We start from the raw sequence: 22,561 nt of genomic DNA on the forward strand, positions 1-22,561 counted from the left end.
AAGGCATAAAAAGGGAAATTAGAGAAGCGTGCGATAAGAGCACAGCTGTCATCATGGGTGACTTTAATTTACATATTGATTGGACTACCCAAATTAGTAAAAATTCTGAGGAGGAGGAATTCCTGGAATGTTTTCGGGACGGTTATCTGGACCAATATGTCGAGGAGCCGACTCGAGATCAGGCCATTTTAGACTGGGTATTGTGCAATGAGAAGGGACTTATCAGCAATCTTCTTGTACGAGGCCCCTTGGGTCAGAGCGATCATAATATGATCGAGCTCTCAGTCGAGATGGAGAGTGAGGAAATTGAATCAGAGACTAAGGTCCAGAACTTAAATAAAGGGAATTACGAGGGTATGAGACGGGAATTGGGTAAGATTGATTGGGTGGTGTTTCTGGGGGGATTGACAGTGGATAGACAATGGCAAGCATTCAAAGATAGAATGGAAGAATTCCAGAACATGTTTATACCGGTTTGGCATAAAAATAAACCTAAAAAGGTGACTCAACCGTGGATAACGAGGGAAATTAGGGACAGCATAAAATCAAAAAAAAGGGCATATCAACTGGCAAAAAAAAGCACCAGACCGGAAGATTGGGGGCAGTACAGGATACAGCAAAAGAGGACAAAGGGATTAATCAGGAAGGGGAAAATAGAATACGAAAGTAAACTTGCAGCAAACATAAAGACAGACTGCAAAAGCTTTTATCGGTATATCAGGAGGAAAAGACTGGTAAAATCCCAAGTCGGTCCCTTGCAGTCCGATTCGGGAGAATATATAATGGAGAATAAGGAAATGGCAGACCAATTAAACTCATACTTTGGTTCTGTATTCACAAAGGAGGACACAAATAACCTCCCAGGAATATCGGCAAACATAGGGACTAATGAGAGGGAGGAGCTGACAGAAATTAGTATCTCTAGGGATATGGTGTTGGGTAAGTTGAGGGGACTGAAGGCCGACAAATCCCCGGGGCCTGATAAACTACATCCTAGGGTACTTAAGGAGGTGGCCCTGGAGATAGCAGATGCTCTAAGGATCATCTTCCGGAACTCCATTGACTCGGGAACAGTACCCGTGGATTGGAGGGTAGCTAATGTTACCCCAATATTTAAAAAGGGGGGTAGAGAGAAAGCAGGGAATTATAGACCAGTAAGCCTTACATCGGTTGTGGGCAAAATGCTAGAGTCCATTATTAAGGATAAAATAGCGGAGCACTTGACAAATGGGGAAAGGATCGGACAGAGTCAACATGGATTTACAAAGGGTAAATCGTGTTTGACTAATCTGCTGGAATTTTTTGAGGAAGTAACTGGTAAAATAGATGGGGGAGAGCCAGTGGATGTGGTGTACCTTGACTTCCAGAAAGCCTTCGATAAGGTTCCACACAAAAGATTATCATGCAAAATTAAGGCTCATGGGATTGGGGGCAAAGTATTAACGTGGATAGAGAACTGGCTGGCGGATAGAAAACAGAGAGTTGGAATAAACGGCTCGTTTTCGGAGTGGCAGGCAGTGACCAGCGGGGTGCCACAAGGATCTGTCCTGGGACCCCAGCTGTTCACAATATATATAAATGATCTGGATCAGGGAATTGGATGCAATATTTCCAAATTCGCTGACGACACTAAACTAGGAGGAGGGGTGGGCTCTGATGAGGATGTCAGGAGGCTACAGTGCGATTTGGACAGGTTGGGGGAATGGGCGGATACGTGGCAGATGCACTATAATGTGGATAAATGCGAGGTTATCCACTTTGGGGGTAAAAACAGGAGGGTAGATTATTATCTAAATGGCAATAGATTGGGAGATGGGGAAGTGCAGAGGGACCTGGGTGTTCTTGTGCACCAGTCACTGAAGGAGAGCATGCAGGTGCAACAGGCGATTAAGAAGGCAAATGGTATGTTGGCCTTCATATCAAGGGGGTTCGAGTATAGGAATAGGGATACCTTACTACAGCTGTACAAGGTGCTGGTGAGACCGCATCTGGAGTATTGTGTACAGTTTTGGTCGCCCCATCTGCGGAAGGATGTTCTTGCCATGGAAAGAGTGCAACGGCGATTCACCAGGCTGATACCTGGAATGGCGGGAATGACCTACGAAGAGAGATTAAATAGTTTGGGCTTGTACTCACTGGAGTTTAGAAGATTGAGAGGGGATCTCATCGAAACATATAAAATTATGGCAGGCCTGGACAGGCTGAATTCAGAGAGAATGTTTCCAATGGCCGGGGAGCACAGAACCAGGGGCCACAGTCTAAAAATAGCGGGCAAATCATTTAAAACAGAGATGAGGAAGAATTTCTTCACTCAAAGAGTGGTGAGCCTGTGGAATTCCCTGCCACAGAGGGCTGTGAAGGCTAATTCAATAAATATTTTCAAGAGAGAATTGGATATATTTCTGAAGGCTAAGGGGATTAAGGGTTACGGAGAAAAGGCGGGGACGGGGTACTGAACTGGTAAGATCAGCTATGATCTCAGACGAAGATCAGCCATGATCTCATTGAATGGCGGAGCAGGCTCGAAGGGCCGAATGGCCTACTCCTGTTCCTATCTCTATGTTTCTATGTCTAAGCACCACCCCTTGACATTCAATGGTATTACCATCGCCGAATCCCCACCAATCAATATCCTGGGGGTCACTATTGACCAGAAACTTATCTGGACCAGCCACATAAATACTGTGGCAAATAGAGCAGGTCAGAGAGCTAGGCAACAGTTCATCGAATAGCTCGCAGCCCATGGTCTCTGGAACCTCTCAGACACAGGCGACGTCGTCTTCATTCTGTTCCTTTACTTTCGCAGTAGTTCTGTGGGAAGTTATTCTTTTAGTATCGGGGTTTTAAACCTTTTCTTATGAACAGATCTTTTGGCCAGTGTCCATGTAATGTCTTTAACAAAATCACCTTTTTTCATAGACTCTAATGGTTAAAATACCATTGTCATTCAGACTAAGGGTAGCATCTTGGCCACGTCTGGCTCCGGTAATTTTCAGACAACGCTACCCTGTTTCATTGTTATGCTGTTTATAGTTCTTCACCCTATTGGAATTTATCTTATCTCTCTTATTCTATCTTCCCTGGTACAAGCAGCATATTGCCTGATACCAAGGGGCCCGTGTCAGAGCTGTCTCCCATACCTTGACGGTGTTCAGACTATCTCACTTTGATCTCCCAAGTGGATACTTTAACTCCCAAGATCTCTCTCACTTTACAACTTTTACATTAATTATCTTTCAAATATCTTTGCAATTAGTTTTGTTAAGCGAACTCTAATTCCTACTTAGCATTATAATATGTTATTAGTATTATAATATGTGATTTAACAACTTGACCTTCACTCGCAGTGTGTGGCTGTTTGCTATCTGAGCTTAGTCAAAACTGCTTTTTAACCGTCTTGTGGCTACATTCGAACAGTCTTTAGCATTTCCATACTCACAGAGAATCATGGGTAAGATTAATAGGTCAATGGCTACACTTGAATTTATACGTATATGATTCCCATCTACTAAGATTCTCTAATACCAGTCTTTCGTACACTCTCAAACCCACTAGCAAATTCTATCATATTGTGATCACTGTTAGCTAGCTGTTCCCTCACGTTTAGATTATTGACTAATTCAGTTTCTTTATTCATTACTAAATCTAAGATGGCTAGCTTCTCGTTAGTTCAAGAACATATTGTTCTAGATAACTTTCCAGAATACACTGAAGAAATTCGCTGCCTTTGGGATTCGAGCTTTTTTGCTTTGTCCAGTCTGTGTGAAAATTAAAATCCCCCATTATAACTACCCTGTTCTTGCAATAGACTTTTCTGATCTCCTCGCTTATGTATCCTGCTGCTTTATCACTGCTATCTGGAGGTCTATGAACAACTCCTGTCCAGCTTGTAGCCAGCTCTCAGTGACGGCCACAACGTCAGGTTTGTTTAACTGAATTTGCGCTTCTAATTCACTTGTTTTATTTCTTATGCTACATGCATTAGCGTATAGAACTTCTAATTTGGGAAAAGACCATTTCCTGCCCTTATGCCCTGATGTTTTCAACACATGTTGTAACATCACATTCCTTTTTATCACTTCTGCTGTATTTTGAACAGTTAGTTTGTTAATATTTCCTATATTTTTTCTGAACTTGAAGTATGTATATTACTTCTGACACTATTGATGACCTGGACTTTGCTCTCATCACTTTATAAAATATTTTAAATCTTTAGGCTATTTTTATTTCTGTCTGAGCCCTCCTCCCCCCCAAGCAACAACGTCTGCTAAATTGTAGTGTTGAATGTAAAGACATCACAGTTTATTACTGTGGATAAAGTGGATATTTACCAACTGCACCCGTTTATAAATCCACTTTAGTACCATTATAGTAGGACCCTCAAGGTTTCTTATCAGAAGGACTTCTACGCCTTTTATTCACAATATGGCCACAGGGTGGAGTAAGGTTTAGCCTCGCGAAGGTTCTGTTTTAACCCATTCAATGTCCTTTCTCAGATACCAAGACAGATTAGGCGGGGAGAGGGGGGTGTGGGGGAGGGGGGAGGAGGGTGATGGTTCAGCCATGGCAGTTACCTCCGAAAGCAAATGCGAGCACTCCTGTCTCTTCTGAAAAAACACTCAGACTGAATGATTTCTACTTATAAATAGTGGATAATCAAATTTTATTAGTTAAAAGCAGACAAATTCCGGTTAGCTCAAATGTAAATTGATAAATGAGGAAAGATTTCAGCAGTTCAACAGTACTAGCGAAAACTGAACTCATTCTGGTGTCAGGGCGGAGGGGGTGGGGAAAGGGGCTGTGGTGCAAAGGTAACTAACATAAGAACATGAGAACTATAAGATTTCCAGCATCCGCAGTATTTCGCTTTTGTAAGAACATAAGACGTAGGAGCAGGAGTAGGTCATTTGACCTCTCGAGACTACACCGCCATTCAATAAGATCATGGCTGATCTGATCTTGGCCTCAACTCCACTTCCCTGCCCGCTGCCCATAACCTTTGACTCCCTTACCATTCAAAAATCTGTCTATCTCAATCTGAAATGTATTCAATGACCCAGCCTCCACAGCTCTATGGGGAAGAGAATTCCAAAGATTCACGACCCTCTGAGAGAAGAAATTCCTCCTCATTTCAAAAGGGTGCCCCCTTATTCTGAAATTATGCCCCCTAGTTCTAAATTCCCCCACGAGTATCATAAGATTTAGATTAGCAATGGAGAGGAGCAAGGAACAATCTAGAGTGGAACTTCTAAAGTGGAATATGGCTTACTTCAACGGGATGTGAAAGGGTCTAGCCAGGGTAAAATGGAACCAAAGACTGACAGGAAAAACCATAACAGAGCAATGGGTGATCTTTACGGAGGAGATTTTCCAAGTACAGGCTAGGAGCATACCAACAAGAGTGAAGGGAAAGGGAACAAAAGCAATGGTTCCTTGGATGACGAAGGAGATAGAGAAGATGATGAAACAAAAAAGAGGGTTTATGCTGCATGTCAGGAGAATTCTTCAAGGGAGAACCAAACCAAGTACAACAAGTTGAGAGGTGATGTAAAGATGAAAATAAGATTGGCAAAGAGAGAATATGAGAGTAGAGTGGCGGTTAACACAAAAGGGAACCAAAAAATCTTCTACCGGCATGTAAACTGTAAGCGGGTAGAAAGAGGCCGGGTGGAGCCTATTAGAGACAAAGAAGGTGATATATGCTTAGAGGCACAGGGCAAGGGTAGAATACTCAATGAGTACTTTGTATCGGTGTTTAGTAAGGAGGTGGATGCTGACAAAATATCAGTAGAAGTGGAAAAGGTAGAAGCAATGGAAGGGCTGAAAATTGATAGGATGTACTAGAAAGGCTGGGTATGCTTAGAGTGGACAGGTCCCCTGGTCCAGGTGGCGTGCATCCCAGATTGCTAAGGGAATTGGGGAGGAGATAGCAGAAAGGCTTGCCATATTTTTCCAATCTTCCCTAGATATGGGGTAGGTGCCTGAGGATTGGAAAGTGGCAAATGTGAAATCATTGTTCAAGAAAGGGTGTAAGGACAATCCTAGCAACTACAGGCTGGTCAGTTTAACATCAGTGGTGGGTAAAGTTTTAGAAACAATAATCAAAAAAAAATTAACAGGCACTTGGAGAGGTTTAAGCTAATTAAGGAGAGCGAACGCGGCTCTGCAAAAGGCAAATTGTGTTTGACTAATCTAATTGAATTTTTTGATGAAGTAACAGGGAGAATTGATGAAGGGAATGTAATGAGTGTTGTCTACATCGATTTTAGGAAGGCATTTGATAAAGTACCACATAGAAGGCTGGTTACCAAATTATAGGGGACCCTCGGTCCACTTATAGAAGTGACTGGTCACATTGAATCTGAGAAAATGTCAAGTGCAAAATTGAAATATTTGTGACTCATACTTGAGAGAAGAGCTATGGTAAATCTGGCACACAGAGCTAAGAAGATTAAATATTTTAATGTGCATAACAAACGGGAACCAGTTAATAGTAAGTAGCATATTTACATTTTGGGACACATTTTTCCTGACAACTATCTGTTACCGACAATGTAAACACACCGAGAATATTTCTTAATTCCTATTTCTAGGAATACGGCAAACACATTTTAAGAACGCATATGTAGGATCAGGGTTTTGAGGCCTTTCAGATTTCTTCTCACAACTTCATCTGATGGTGGCGTACTCCACATGATGTACCTGCATGTCCATTCTCCTCGTCTTCCCCTCTTGGTTTCTGTTCACTTTGGTGTAATGCAGGGAAACTGCCTCGTCACTGCCATGATTGGAATGTACATAATAATTATTGCAATCGGATTTAAATTATTTTAAATTCCGAACGCATATAAATACAACACCACCAATTTGCATATTTATTGTGTACTTAAAGCAGAAAAACGTTCCAAGGCACTTGAGCGATGAGTAATCAGAAAAAGGACACAGAGTTAAAACTAGATGTTGGAGATAAAGTCTGACAGCATAAGGAGGGGTCGAGATATGTGGTGGATGAGTAGAGCGGTAATTAGCATAAATATGGAAGCTGAATTCATAGATTCGATGATGCCAACTCGGAGAAGGATATAGACGAGGGAGCAAAGGATGGATCCTTTGGAGGCTCCCAAGCTAATGGCTGTGGGTGGAAAATATGCCGTTTCTGGAGATGCTCTGGTTCAAATTAGTAGCATTAATTTACAGCTAAGCAAAAGCAGTGCCATGGAGTTGGGCAATAGATACGAGACATTGGAGGGGTATTGTGTGTTTGGTGTTTAAAAGTTTACAGAGAGGACATGCAGAACAAGGATGGATAACATACCATGGCCACAGTAGCAGGGAATGCCACTTGGTCAGGGTCGTTTCAGTGTTGTGGCAGAGGCAGAAACCTGATCCGAAGGGAAATGGGTACATATCTGGGAGGCGATAGCACTCTAAGAACCTTGGAGGGGAAAGGAAGGTTCAAGATATGACATTACCTGGATAGGACAGACAGGTCAAAGATACCCTGCAGCAGCTCAGCAAGGCTTTTTCAATAGCATCTCCCAAACCCGTGACAAGGGCAGTAGGCGCATGGGAACAGCACGACATCCAAGTTCCCCTCCAAGTCACACACCATCCTGACGTGGAAATATATCGCCATTCCTGGGCCAAAACATTGGAACTCCCTACTTAACAGCACTGTGGGAATGCCTTCACCACATGGACTGCAACCGTTCAAGAAGGTAGCATCTCACCCACACCTTCTCAAGGACAATTAGGAATGGGCAATAAATGCTGGCTTTGCCAGCGACGCCCACATCCTGTGAATTTATAAAAAAAAGGTGGGATCTTGAAAACGGGTAAAGGCTGCAGCTTTGAAAGGCAGGTCGGCAGCCCCTGTGTAAATTTACCCATTCACAATATTGGCCGTTGGGTGATCAGTGGCTTGATGGGAAAGAGGTTCAAGGGAACAGAAAGTAGGTCTCATGGATGAGATAAATTTGGAGGGGATTTGAGGATAAGGGCAGATACTAGTGAGAAGCCAAGTTTCAGGACAATGGTGGCGAGGGAACTGGGGGACATTTGTCTTAGTGGACAAGGGGAAGACAGAAGCAGCGAGGCAGCTGAATAGGTGATCTCTATCTTCGAGAGCAAGAAATACGTGAGTTCCTCGCACTGATTGTTAGAGATGAGAGAGACGGTGGTCAAAGTTGTTTAAGGTAGTAGAGAAAATGAGCCTGCTGTTTTTGCTACCTTCCAGGATGGTCCTAGAGCAGCGGACGGTTGCTGCAGAGGAAAGCGAAGCTTGGAAGAGATTAATGCGGCTTACCAGATTTGGGAATGGGTGGCTTATCCGGTTGGGTGCCCCTTGGACTGAAAGAAGCGAAGATGGGGGTCATACGAGGGGGATGAACTTGAATGAGTTATTGTTACGATTGTACTGGGAAGAATAGTACCAAATGCTATCCATTGTGGGAATCCAGTATTTCCAGGTCAGCTATAATTTAATAGGCTGCAGGATGAATTTTCCTCTATGCTGCTTGTACAACGGCTCTACACACAAAGCTCAGGAAAAAAAACCTTACACTCCATATCTGAACTTTTCTACTCTCGCATCTTATGACATCTGTGACTGAGATTATCAATTTAATACCAAATTGTGTTTTTTGGGACGGTTTTGGTGCTGTGGTTTGATGTCCATTGGGAAGTTTTGAAGCATTACAGCCAACAGAGAGAGGAGCCTCTCAGCCCACTCTGGAGTGGAATTCAGGTCTTAATGCAGGTGGCACCGCATCTGCTTATACACTAATTTTAATTGTCATTATATATCTGGTTTCATTTTATTGGCAATTATAAGCACATCTGTAAAACATACGTAACAGGGGAAAACCTTCACAAGCACATATAAGATATTGAACATACATATCGAACAGAGCCATTCCATTGCCGTAGATAGCGAATTAATTTTTTTATTCATTCACGGGATGTGGAAATTGCTGGCAAGGCCAGCATTGATTGTTCATCCCCCATTGCCTTCGAGAAGGTGGTGGTGAACCACCTTCTTGAATACAACCGAGTAGCTTGCGAGGTTATCGCAGTGGGCTGTTATGTGTCAACCACATTGCTGTGGGTCTGGAGTCACAAAGGCCAGACATTCTTCCCCAAAGGACATTAGTGAACCAGATGGGTTTTTATGACAATCCAGTATTTTCATGGTCACCATGACTGAAATGATCTTCTTTCATTTCCAGATTTATTTAACGATTTTGAATTTAAATTCCTCAATTGCCATAGTGGGATTTGAACTCATGTCTCATTGAACATTAGCCCAGAGTCTCTGAATTACTAGTCCAGTAACACAACCACGATGCTACCGTAGCCAATTACCATAGATTTATTGTACACCTGAACCATCTGCCATTGCACATCTCATCATCTGATAGTTCTTACTTGTGTTGTTGGCTGTAGATCGGCTGTTGCTGTGAAAATGAGAGGAGAGACAATGATAGAGAATGTGTCAGAATTACACAATGCAACACACACACACACATAAACACTTACACACACTTACAAACATACATACTCAGATAGACATACACACACACCTACAAATATTTTTTTTAATCCGCTTTATGCAATGTGGGCGTCGCTGGCAAGGCCAGCCTTTATTGCCCATCCCTAACGCCCCTTGAGAAGGTGGTGGTGAGCCGCATTCTTCAACCGCTGCAGTCCTTGTGGTGATTGTAATCTCACGGTGCTGTTAGGTAGGGAGTTCCAGGATTCTGACCCAGCGACGATGAAGGATCTGCGATATCGTTCACAGTCAGGAATGTGTGTGACTTGGAGCGCAACTTGGAGGTGGTGGTGTTCCCATTCGTCTGCTGCCCTCATCCTTCTAGGTGGTAGAGGTCGTGGGTTTGGGCGGTGGCCACAAAACAACCTTGGCAAGTTGCTGCAGTGCATCTTGTAGACGGTACTCACTGCAGCCACGGTACGCTGGTGGTGGAGGGAGTGAATGTTTAAGGTGGTGGATGGGGGGCCAATCAAGCGGGCTGCTTTGTCCTTGATGGTGTCGAGCTTCTTGAGTGTTGTTGGAGCTGCACTCATCCAGGCAAGTGGATAGTATTTCATCACACTCCTGACTTGTGCCTTGTAGATGGTGGCACAGACACACACACACACACACACACACACACACACACACACACACATCAGTAGAAGCTGACTGGAAATCAAATGATTATGAATAAAATAATTTGCAAATGTATTTTTATATTTAGTTTGTTTTAATTAACCAGCAAGAATGATCAATGTAAATTAATGCAATTAAAGCTCCCTTACCATATATTATATTGGCTCCACTGTGATTTCTGTAATAAGCGAGATGATATTTTAATTTAAAATTATGCACATTATGTTCTGAATAATTATCAATTCTACAGGAGTTAACATTCCCCGTACCTTTTCAGCCTCTGGATAACTGAAAGGAAAAGAAGAAAATTAATATCATTGTTGTAAAATAATGACTTTGTGATGCTATTTCTTATTAAAATGTTGTAGGTTTGACCTTTGATACATAAATGAATAGCGAGGATAGGAAGTTATTCTGGACAATATGTGCATCGGTATCACAATGGATTATGGATATTCCCTCCTTTTATTATTTCTGGTGAAATCGTAAGGGTGTCCTAAAATAGTTGATCATAATAACCCGATTCCGGTTGCACTGGAATAGTTGTCTTGCTCCACGAAAGCATTCACTATGTTGCTACTCATAGTGGCCAGAATAATAGCCCCGCACTGTAGTGAAAGTGTAATATTTAAACAGGTTACCAGTGTGTTTTGTAAAGAAACAGACCTTTGTTTTGCCAGATCAGAATTATGATGGTTATACCCAGCAACGCCAGCGCACCTCTCAGTACAAGTTGCAGCATAACGCCCTCTCTCTTTTCATTCTGTATTCTGCCTGAAGACGCTGAGGAAAAACGATTTTGCTTGCATTAAAACAAATAGCATGATTGTTAAAAGGAGTATTACAATGGGAGGAGAATGATTGCTCGGCTATTGCGCTACTATTGGCACTTCAATGATAATAAGGACAATTTCAAGAAGCTTCCCCCAACCTCTATTGATCTTGTCATGTTCTCATTGCACTGAGCTCCCAATATAACATTTTAATGGCGATTCTTCAAAGTTGAGCCCAGATGGTGTGATTAGCTATTTAATATAAGCGGCATCACAACCCTGCTCAGCCAAGGCATCTTCAGCAGCACCTCTCAAACCCGCAACCTCTACCACCTAGAGGGACAAGGGCAGCAGGCGCATGGGAGCAGCACCACCTCCAAGTTCCCCTCCAAGTCACACACACCATCCTAACTTGGAAATATATCAGCCGTTCCTTCATCGTTGCTGGGTCAAAATCCTGGAACTCCCGCGGACTGCAGCGGTTCAAGAAGGTGGCTCACCACCACCTTCTCAAGGACAATTAGGGATGGGCAATAAATGCTGGCCCACATCCCGGAACAAATACATGAAAAAGTTGACACCTTGGGCAAGGGCGTGATGGCAACACAGGAGGCAAGGCATCGGACACCTGTTATAGACTCAGCCCCATGTTCATTTCCACTGACTTGAATGGAACGGAATATCCGGCAAGCGGTATAACGGGCAGCCGACACAAATCCACCTGTTTTACGTCCAATTTCATCGCCTGATGCCCACAGAAGTACAATCAATTTCCAGGAGGATTATATATGAGAATGAGGAGGGGGAGCGAGATGAGATGGTATTCCCCATCCCCGGTGCCCAGTATGCTGGGGTCAGCTAGCCACTCACAGTCCTGAAATTGAACCAGGGATCGCCCTGCTCTGTGTGAATAGAAAATTAGAACACGTGCTTTGTACACGATTATATTTAAAGTTGCTACTTACGTCTCACTTCCAATTTGGTGCCATTTCCGGCTCTCACTCCTACTCCCATTAAGGCTATCCGGCAGTAATAGGTGTCTGCGTCTTTCTCAGTCAAGTTGGAGATTTTTATGAAAATTATATTGTTGGCAAACGACTCGCGGTCCGATGTCTGCAGCCGTCCTATATAAAACGGACTATCGTCCAATATGTACCCATTTGGTTTACCCCGTGTCCAGAGAGCTGAGCCGATCGAAGGCATCTTTCTTTCAGAAGCCACGGCACAGTTCAGTGTCACAGACTCCCCCTCTGTCGCATTTATAAAGGGAGGGAACTGGTAAACGGTGATGTTCGTCGTCCCACCTGCTGAAAGGTAAAGCGGATAAGTACCACACTCCATTGATCGGCATTTTTGTCGGTAAAGGTAATTCTCATTCCACATGATATAGATACAGACATTAAAAGTAAAGCAGCGAACACTGGAACCGTGAAACACACTATATATACACACAGAAAGTGCTACAAATATAGAACAAGTCAGCCAGGGTCGGAAAGCGAAAGACAGGCTAATAGTTGGCTGTCCTGCTCCGCCTCGCTGCCCCCACTACCACTTGCCCAGCGTCACCCAGCAGCGGGCAATACACACCAGCCGCAGAAAATGAAGAGCTGAACTAATACAATCCGATTGCAGATCGATTACCTGAGCAATAGGATATCCATAGTTCCATTGTCCTCTTTCATTCAACAACTGTTTGGTAATTGCAGTTGCTTTCTACCAAAGCGGGACAAGGAGAGAGTGTTGTGAGTCAGACAGACAGGAGAACAGAAAGGAGCAATGTAGAGAAACAGAGTGAAGGGCCGAGAAAAAGGAATCGGAGCGAATGTTGAGACACCAATGAGAGAAGGTGGTTGAGGATCAGAGCGTGGAATTGAGAAAGGAATAGCAGGAGAGAAACAACAAGGCAGAGGGAAGGAAAGGGGAGAGGATGAGAAAGGATGAGAAAATGGGGGCGAAGCTGTGAGATAGCTACAGGCAGTAGTACAACATTATTGCTTTAATTTGGAGTCTGAACAACGCGGAAGATGAACGACTTGTTCTGAGACTGAGAAGTGGCCATTATTCGGAAGCAATCAACCAGATTGGGAGAAAGATCCTGGTTTGGCGAGAACATTTTGTGGAGCATCTCAAGGAAAAGACTCATACTGTGGGGATGTTGGCTGATGACTGCATGGTGCTCAGTTCCATTCGCAGCTCCCCAGATAATGAAGCAGCCCCTGCCCGCCTGCAGCAAGACCCGGAGAAATTCCAGGCTTGGGCTGATAAGTGGCAAGTAACATTCGCGCCACACAAGTGTCAGCGCCGCCCACATCCCGTGAATGAATTAAAAAACCCGATTGTGCAATAATAATCACACTTGCATTGATAAGAAAGGCTGAATTTGTACAGCGCCCTGCCATATCGTCGCAACATATCAAAATGCTTTCAGTTACTTTCTGGAGCACAACCACTGTTGTTATGAAAGCAGGTGTAGCAGTCGCTTGCTGCCAGGAACCTCCAATAGACGGCTGAAATCGAATCAAGAGTTTCGCCTGGAATCTACCATCTCCCGCCCTAACTTCGGCGGGAAAAAAATACAGCCGATCTTCCACCAGCATTGAAGGTGGCAGGGCTGGTTCAGACAGCGGATACAAAAGCATGCGGGACCTGGGCTTCAGAAGTAGATGCATAGAGTACAAAAACAAGGAAGTTATGATTAACCTTTATAAAACACTGTTTCGGCCACAACTGGAGTATTGTGTCCAATTCTGGGCACCGCACTTTAGGAAGGATGTGAAGGCCTTAGAGAGTTTGCACATTCTCCCCGTGTTTGCGTGGGTTTTCTCCGGGTGCTCCGGTTTCCTCCCATCCCCGTGTTTGCGTGGGTTTTCTCCGGGTGATCCGGTTTCCTCCCACAGTCCAAAGATGTGCGGGTTAGGTTGATTGGCTATGATAAATTGACCCTTAGTGTTAGGGGGATTAAATACGTGGGGTTACAGGGATCGGGTGGGATATGTGTTGGTGTAGGGGTTACGGGGATCGGGTGGGATGTGTGTCGGTGCAGGCTCGATGGGCCGAAATGGCCTCTATCTGCACTGTGGGGTTTCTGTGATTCTGTGAGGCTGCAGAAAAGATTTACGAGAATGTTTCCAGGGATGAGGGACTTCAGTTACGTGGATAGGCTGGAGAAGCTGGGATTGTTCTCCTTAGAGCAGAAAAGGGTGAGAGGAGATTTGCTCGAGGTGTTCAAATACATGAGGGGTATAATCAGAGAAACTGTTCCCCTTTGCGGAAGGGTCGAGAACCAGAGGACACAGATTTAAGGTGATTGGCAAAAGAACCAAAGACATGAGGAATTTTTTTCTTTTGCGCAGCGAGTGGTTAGGATCTGGAATGCACTGTCTGAAAGGGTGGTGGAGGCAGACTCAATCGTGGCTTTCAAAAGGGAGTTGGATAAGTACCTGAAGGGAAAAAATGCAGGGCTACAGGGAAAGGGCGGGGGAGAGGGACTAGCTGAAGTGCTCTTGCAGAGAGCCGGCACGGGCTCGATGGGCCGAATGGCCTCCTTCTGTGCTGTAACCATTCGATGATTCTATGATTCTAAAGCTACGGCGGGAGATCGGGAGAACCTGGCGGAAATTTTGCCCCATTTGCGCTCAAGTCTAGAACATAGTGTAACTGTGCTTAGAGGAGGATGGACCGGTGCTAAGCACAGTTGCACCGCGATTTCATAGTTAGTGCGACAATTGTAAGTAAGCTGCAGAAATAAAACATGTTAACATCGGCACTCATTAGCGTTTTTTGTGGTTACCTCAAATTAAATCATTTCCAATTCGAAACTGGAAAAAAAAGTCCAGTTTCTGCAAAAGTTACAATTTAAATCGACCCTGTTCTCTAGCCTGTGGACGTTATCCGTAACGGTTATAAACCAATTAACTCACCCGTGCATGTTGCAAAGAGAATCAGCTGCATTAAGGTGAGCTGTTGAGTTAACAGCATCTTCGGTGCACACGCGGAGAGGTTGGAAAAAATGACTCCAGGGGCGAGCAAAGTTAGAAAGGAGAGCGGCGTCGTCAGCACCAGCCACATAAAGGGCGAATGGAATTATCTTGTGGTCTCCATGTTGACAACACAGGATGCATACACCTCAGTGTTACACAGAATTAAATGGTGTTCGTCTTTAAAGCCGCATTTTTGCTTCTAGCGTTCGGGATTTGTATAAAAAAATACAGCGTTGATGCTGTCTGATAAGTACACAGCAGAAGAAATGAAAGTCTGGTCGCTAGTACCAAGTATCCTTGCTGCACTAACCGCGGTTCTAATCTTAGACTGCAGATACAACCTACCCCCAAACTGCATCTTGCTCAGTGACGTTTGCCTTGAGGGTGAAGAAAGTTGAGGAAAGAATCGACTAGTTGGTTTGCAGACTAGTTGGTCCTGCTAATAGTTGATTCTGCTAATCCTGGTTCTGTGAATTCAGCAACAGTTGTGAGCAAGGTAACACTTATGGTGGTCTGCTGGGGCAAGCTACCGCCATGTGTCAGCCGTGAACCATCTAGACAGGAACCCAGCTCCTGTACAGCAGTGCATAACTGTGGCAACTTTCCACCACTTCACTCCAAACCCAGAGGCAGATGGAGTCATATTGGATGCTGAGACGAGCTGTCGATTTTTTTTTGCCTGATAATACTCCTGTGAAGCGCATTGGGACGTTTAACTACGTTAAAGGCACTATAGAAATAAAAGTTGTTGTTGTCTGAATACAAATCAGCTACTGAGTATGGTGTTTTTTAAAATTCGTTCATGGGATGTGGGCGTCGCTGTCAAGGCCAGCATTTATTGCCCATCCCTAATTGCCCTTGTGAAGGTGGTGGTGAGCTGCCTTCTTGAACCCCTGCAGTCCGTGTGGTGAAGGTACTCCCACAGTGCTGGGAGTTCCAGGATTTTGACCCAGCGACGATGAAGGAACGGACGATATATTTCCAAGTCAGGATGGTGTGTGATTTGGAGGGTTTCTTGGGGGTGGTGGTGTTCCTGTGCGCCTGCTGCCCTTGTCCTTCTAGGTGGAAGATTTTGGGAAGTGCTGCCGAAGAAGCCTTGGCGAATTGCTACAGTTCATTTTGTAGACAGTACCCACTGCAGCCACAGTACGCTGGTGGTGGAGGGGGTGAATGTTTAAGGGGTGGGGTGCCAATCAAGCGGGCTGCTTTGTCCTGGATGGTGTCGAGCTTCTTGAGTGTTGTTGGAGCTGCACTCATCCAGGCAAGTGGAGAGTATTCCATCACACTCGTTACTTGAGCCTTGTAGATGGTGGAAAGGTTTTGGGGAGTCAGGAGGTGAAACTCTCGCCACAGAATACCTAGCCTATGACCTGCTCTTGTAATAATCACAGAGAAATCAATATGAGCCATTCTTTGTCGTTTTCTGATGGCACAGCCGATCTCCAGAACCCAATCGCTTATCTTACTTCTGTTTATCGATCTACCTTGATACAGACGGACGGATGATTGACACGTATAATTCAGTTGTAAGTTGTCAATCCTTTGTTCCCCTGTGTATATCTAAGCAATAATGCACACCTACAGCTCGCATGCAAAGCTACTAGTCAAAGGTATAGAGCAATTCATGATCACTCACCCGCCTGTTGGTGTCTGGACGCACAATTTAAATTTGCCAATCTTTTGTTCTATTGTTATGCTGCCGAGTAGATGAATTTTCTGTATTCCTGTTTAAAAAACACCCGCAACTGAAACGCATGCAAATTTTCAGTAAAAACAGTATATTTTATGGTGTACTTTGGGTCAGCAGCTTGTTAGGAGAGCAGTGAGAAAAGGTGTAATCACCAGACTCTGATTCTGATGTCGTTTCCCGAGAATGACGGACAAAAGTCTCCACTAACTGCGGTATATAAGGGTCCTATTGAAATTAACTTAGACAGTGCCCACAGAATAGCGCTGCCTATAGTTTAATATATAGGAACAGCAAATTGACAATCACATTGAAATGCTTCATTAAATTAACCGATGTGAGAAAATGTACCCTGGTGTGTAGTTCCCAGGTTGGGTTTAAGACATTGCCACCAGTTAGTGACATTTGCAATGTACATGAATGAACGGTGCAGCAAAATAGAACTCATTCTGCTAAAACTGCTGATCTATATCTAATTGCACACCTTGGCAAATTGTGAAAGAGAATGCACAATATTGCAAGAGGAGAGAGTGAAACATCTGTCAATTCAGACAAATATGATGTAGCTAACTTTCGGGAAAAAACAGGCAATATAATAAAACTACTATTCTCAGTGGAGTAGTAGAGGACCAGAGCCATCTAAGAATAAAGATACGCCGTTTGTTTTAAAAAGCTAGAGCTGTATTAAACCATTAAACGGATGTCTGATTCTGGGCTTTTCATATACTGAATAAAAATCTGTGATAAATCTGTACAAGGCTTTGGTTAGGAAACAATTAGAATGCTGAGTCCAACGTCGAGTATAACTTTACAGAAAGAATGCTGAAGTAATGGAAAAGTTGCATCTGAGATTCATGGGATTGTATATGGAATGAAACGATATACTCATGATGCGAGATTAAAAGCGGCTTGCATTCACCGGGGTAGAGAATATTAAGGGGGTTCTTAAAAACATGGGAGAATGGTTTGTTTTTTTACAAGCAAAGTGTTATTGCGATGGTGAATGAGCGACCACACGTACATCTTGAAGAAAAGCCAATGTTACCATTCAGGAGAACTTTGTTGTACCGCTTGAAGAAACAATGAAAAAACAAACCTGTATTTAGAGAGAGCCATGTTAGGTCTTCTTAGGACATCCCAAAATGATTCACAATCAATTAATTATTTTTTGAAGTGCAATCGTTGCTGTTATGAATTTCCACATGGTGAGGTCTCATTAATATGCATCCGAATATACATCAGATCTGTTTTTTGATGATATCAGTTCGGAGATGAATGTTGGCCTGAGCCTAGAACAATGCAGCACTTTGCTGACGTGTCAGCCTAGATTATGGGTTTAATTCCTGCAGTGGTTCTTGAACCTACAAAGAGTGGTATTAATTAAGGTGAAGAAACACATTATTAACGGGAGCATCAGTGGGATTAGAGAATTAGCTGTAATGTGGAACTGTCACTGGCGCAGGCATGAGAGACCAAATGGCCTTATTTTCCACTGTAATTTCTACAATTCTATTGAAAGAAACAACGTCAACTGATGAACATTTCCTGATAATTAAGATCTTGATGCCTGGGACCATTTTCGTTGCTTGGCTCTGTACTTTATCAAGGGTATAATATCTTTATTGTGGTTAGATAATCAGAATAATCATTAGACTTTGGAATCAAAAACACAATTTCTAAATTTGCAGATGACACCAGATTGGGTGGGGATACTCAATACTGAGGAGGACTGCAACAAATTACAGGAGGACATTAATACACTTGCAGAATGGGCAAATCATTTGCAAATGAAGTTCAACACAGATAAATGTGAGGTATTACATTTTAGTAGGAAGAATAGGGAGGTCACTTATTACTTGGAGCTGCAAGTCTAGGTGGGGTAAAGGAACAAATGGAGCTCAGAGTACAAATACACAAATCTCTAAAAGTTGTGACACAGGTTAACAAGGCCATAAAAAAAGCAAACCAAGTACTAGGGTTTATTTCTAGAAGTATAGAATTGAAAAGTAGGGAAGTTATGCTAAACCTGTATTGGTTAGACCACACTTAGAGTACTGTGTACAGTTCTGGTCGCCATATTATGAAAATGATATAGAGGCACTGGAGAGGGAGCAGAGAAGATTTCCAAGGATGATACCAGAAATGCGAGGGTATACATAGCAGGAAAGGATGAACAGGCTGGGTCTCTTTTCTTTTGAAAAAGGAAGGCTCAGTGGTGACCTAATGGAGGTCTTTAAAATTCTGAAATGTTTTGATAGAGTGGATACAGAGAGAATGTTTCCTCTTGTGGGGAAGAGCATAACTAGAGGCCATCAATATAAGATAGTCACCAAGAAATCCAATAGGGAATTCAGAAGAAACTTCGTTACCCAAAGAGTGGTGAGAATGTGGAACTCGCTACCACAGGGAGTGGTTGAAGCGAATAGTATCGATGCATTTAAGGGGAGGCTGGACAAGCATATGAGGGAGAAGGGAATAGAGGGTTAAGCTGATAGATTTAGATGAGGAAAGACGGGAGGAGGCTCGTGTGGTGCATAAACGCTGCCACGGACTGGTTGGGCCGAATGGCCTGTTTCTGTGCCGTATATCCTATGTAATCCTATGTAAAGAACTTCATGCAGCACTGCCTAAGCTATGGCCAGTTCCTTATACAATAATACAGATCTTTAGAATTACACTCCGTCTTTCTGCTACTACAACCTAGTATTTGCCCTTTTTATCACTGTAGTTAAAGCTTTTGCTTTTGATTTCATAGATTTATCCATTCTATAATGCCTAGATCTATTTCCTGAATATCGTGCTCTACCATTGTAGGATCTAACAAATGTTCCTTCCTTTAGTTTCTTGATCCACAGTAATTGCTTTACACCTATCAATACTGAATTGAATCTGTCCTATGCCGTCCAGTTGCCTATGAGTTTGATGAGCTCTCTAAAGTTAGTTGCACTATTTTTAAAATTGTCTTTGCTGCCTTATTTTGATATACTGCGAAAGATCAAGTAACCTACCAGTGAAATCCTGCTGGTATAGCTATCTATAATACAGTGGGTTAAGTGCACACTATGCTCAGAATCGCGGTATTTTCTGTTCCACCTTTTTTTGTACCAGTTTTTTGTCAACAGACAATGCAAAAGTCCTGTGCCAGGTTTTGCCAGTCACGCTGCAGTAATAGGCGGACCCTCCACAAGGTGGCGCCACTGCTCCTCATTCTGAGGTTTCACCGGCATTCCGCCTCTTCTAAAAATCCCTGCATTAAAGTGACTTCCTTCTGCCCTGCCCTTCCCCGTGTCCTTCGGCCGTGACATGTCTGTCTTTGCGCGCTTCCTCCCCCTTGTATGCCCGCGTCTCCCCTGGTGATTCTCCTCCGCTCTTTTCCCGAAGTGTTTATAGCACTGTGTTCTAATGGAAGCGCTTTAAGCCTTTTAATAACCAAATTCTTCACTCCCAGAGCTGGGTAACACGCCGATGAAGAAGGGACTCCTCGAGGGGCTGGAGAGGAATGGAGGACTTTCATGTTACGCTGCTGGCGGGTGAGGGGGGCCAAGGGAGTGGGGCTTTACTCCGAGGCTGGTGAAGGGTAGGTGATGGGATCTGAGCAGGACATTGGGCTGGGCCTGAGGGGCAGAGCGAGGGCGATGGGCCGAGGAGTGTATGGAAAGGGTTGAAGCTGATTGGATGATGTGTGGAGAGGGCGAGTGAATAATAGTTGAGGTTAGCAAGTGACCGGATATGGGTACTGACGCTGAGTAGGGGGTACGGCAGCGTAGTGGTGATATTACTCGACCAGCAGCCCAACGGCGGGGATCCAGAAGTATAAAAGTTCAAATCCCACCACAGCAGCTGTGAATTTAACATTCAGTTAATTAAATAAATCTGGATTTAAAAAACTTGCATCAGTTAATGGTTAACAAGCGGACTGTCGTAAAAACCCATTTGGTTCACTAATGTCCTTTAGAGAAGGAAACCTGCCCTCCTTACCCAGTACGGCCAATATGTGTCTCCAGACCCACAGCAAAGTGGTTGACCCTTAACTGTCCTCTGCGGTTCAAGAAGGCAGCTCACCACCACCTTCTCAAAGGGAATTAGGGATGGGTGACACCCACCATCCCATGAACAAAAAAAATTGGGTGTGCTTGAGGGCTGGGAAACGGAGGAAAGAAGGACCATTTGAAGGTGGGGAGATGCAGCACCTGGTCGGCCTCCCATCTTCGACCTTACACGAACTGGAGCGCATTCAAAAGTGATCACCGTGATAAAATCAACAGTCTACTTTTTTTTTAAACTGCATTGAAAATGAGATCATAAAATGTACAGAGCGTGCTCCAGTGTAGAAACATCACTCAGTGGTCAGACATGCATTGGTCTTCGGACTTCCATTTTGATCTCCTTCTTGTTATTTAATGGAGACTGCGATCAATAACTCGGCGCTCCCTCCTCACAGTGTCAGCAGCGGTAAAGTTGCACCCGATTGCACATGCAGCTTTGGAGAGTGGCGCTGCAGCCGAAAGGGACCAAGGATTCGGAGCGCATAAAGAACTTGTCAAGGTAGGGCTCAAAAACGAGTTTCCATTTCCATAGTTTAATTTTTGATTTAAACGTAATGCAACGGGCAATTTGGAAATCTGTATAATATTTCAGCGATGCAGAACTTTACCAGCTCGAATGAACGTGACACTCCTGCGATTTCATGTATTGGTCAGTCGGCGTAATGTGATTCTTCTTCTAGTCGATTTGCATCCTACATTTTAGAAAGTAATATGGGTGTGGTTAATATTTGGCGACGTGGAATAAAACACTTTGACATCCCCCCGTACCAAAAAAACGGACACTTTGCCCATCCCTAAGTGCCCTTGAGAAGGTAGTGGTGAACCGCCGTCTTGAACCGCTGCAGTCCGTGTGGTGAAGGTGCTCCCACAGTGCTGTTAAGGAGAGAGTTACAGGATTTTGACACAACGACGATGAAGGATCGGTGATATACTTCTAAGTCAGGATGGTGCGTGACTTGGAGGGGAACTTGGAGGTGGTGGTGTTCCCTTGCGTCTGCTGCCCTTGTCCTTCTAGGTGGAAGAGGTCACGGGTTTGGGAGATGCTGCAGAAGAAGTCTTGGCAAGTTGCTGCAGTGCATCTTGTAGATGGTACACACTGCAGCCACGGTACGCCGGTGGTGGAGGGAGTGAATGTTTAAGGTGGTGGATGGGGTGTCCTGGATGGCGTCGAGCTTCCTGAGTGTTGTTGGAGCTGCACTCTTCCAGGCAAGGGAAGAGTAATTCATCACACTCCTGAATATGTGCCTTGTAGATGGTGGAAAGTTTTTGGGCAGTCAGGAGGTGAGACATTCGCTGCAGAATACCCAGCCTCTGACCTGCACTTTGTAATGTATATAGCTTTAAGGGGGGGAACTATGTTTTACAGCTCACGTATACTGCAGTACCAGCAGTGACCACACCTGTCTATAACACTGAGTAGTAATCTGTACAGATCAGTTGCAGTGCGAGCCATGTTGAGTAAACACCTGCTGTACCATTCTCCACAGTCTGTGTCTCATTATACACGGACGTAACATTGGCGACGAGGCAGGTTCGAACCTACCTGCAACTCTGCATCACCTCCCGGGGATTCGTTCCTGGAGATCAGTGGATTGGAGGTCAAGGCCAGAGACTCGGGCGTCGACCACGGGCAACCGCCTAGTCATCCAGCAGAGACTCGAGAATTGCGGGGGAGGCTGATGAGAGCCAGGCTTGGCTTTCCAGTCGAGGTGATCCAGCGAAACGGGCTGGCAACATGTAGTGCGCAGACCCTTCCTGGACAGCGGCGGGCTGGAGCCCGACCGAGCGGCACAGCAAAGGGCTGAGCAGCGTCGACGGGGGACAGAGAGAGAGGGCAGAGCGCACAGGGCGCAGCTGGTGTTCAGGGGCCGAGCAGCGTCGGAGAGAAGGAGAGAGAGATGCGCAGA

General features: G+C 44.3%; 2 protein-coding genes across 5 annotated transcripts in view; one reads left to right on the plus strand and one right to left on the minus strand.

Annotated features, from left to right (window-relative positions):
- LOC147096005 (uncharacterized) overlaps positions 1–22,561 on the plus strand; it is a 67,648-nt gene that overhangs the window by 22,964 nt on the left and 22,123 nt on the right. The window lies entirely within an intron of this gene.
- Positions 6,692–15,114, minus strand: LOC147096006 (natural cytotoxicity triggering receptor 3-like). Of its 3 annotated transcripts, none has more exons than XM_085974057.1 (7): positions 14,862–15,114; positions 11,907–12,248; positions 10,835–10,951; positions 10,438–10,456; positions 10,318–10,346; positions 9,427–9,455; positions 6,692–6,778 (listed from the first exon to the last, which is right to left on the minus strand). In XM_085974057.1, the coding sequence occupies exons 1-7, from the start codon at positions 15,007–15,009 to the stop codon at positions 6,776–6,778; spliced, it is 687 nt and encodes a 228-aa protein (XP_085830183.1). In that variant the 5' UTR covers positions 15,010–15,114; the 3' UTR covers positions 6,692–6,775. The 3 variants fall into 3 exon arrangements, with proteins under 3 accessions (XP_085830183.1, XP_085830181.1, XP_085830180.1); XM_085974055.1 differs by having other exon boundaries at positions 6,702–6,778; positions 9,364–9,455; positions 11,907–12,245; XM_085974054.1 differs by having other exon boundaries at positions 6,702–6,778; positions 9,364–9,455.

Source organism: Somniosus microcephalus, unplaced genomic scaffold (genome assembly GCF_052327205.1).
Source record: "Somniosus microcephalus isolate GS21.2 unplaced genomic scaffold, FLI_Smic_1.0 unresolved_chr1, whole genome shotgun sequence".
Classification (NCBI taxonomy): domain Eukaryota; kingdom Metazoa; phylum Chordata; class Chondrichthyes; order Squaliformes; family Somniosidae; genus Somniosus; species Somniosus microcephalus.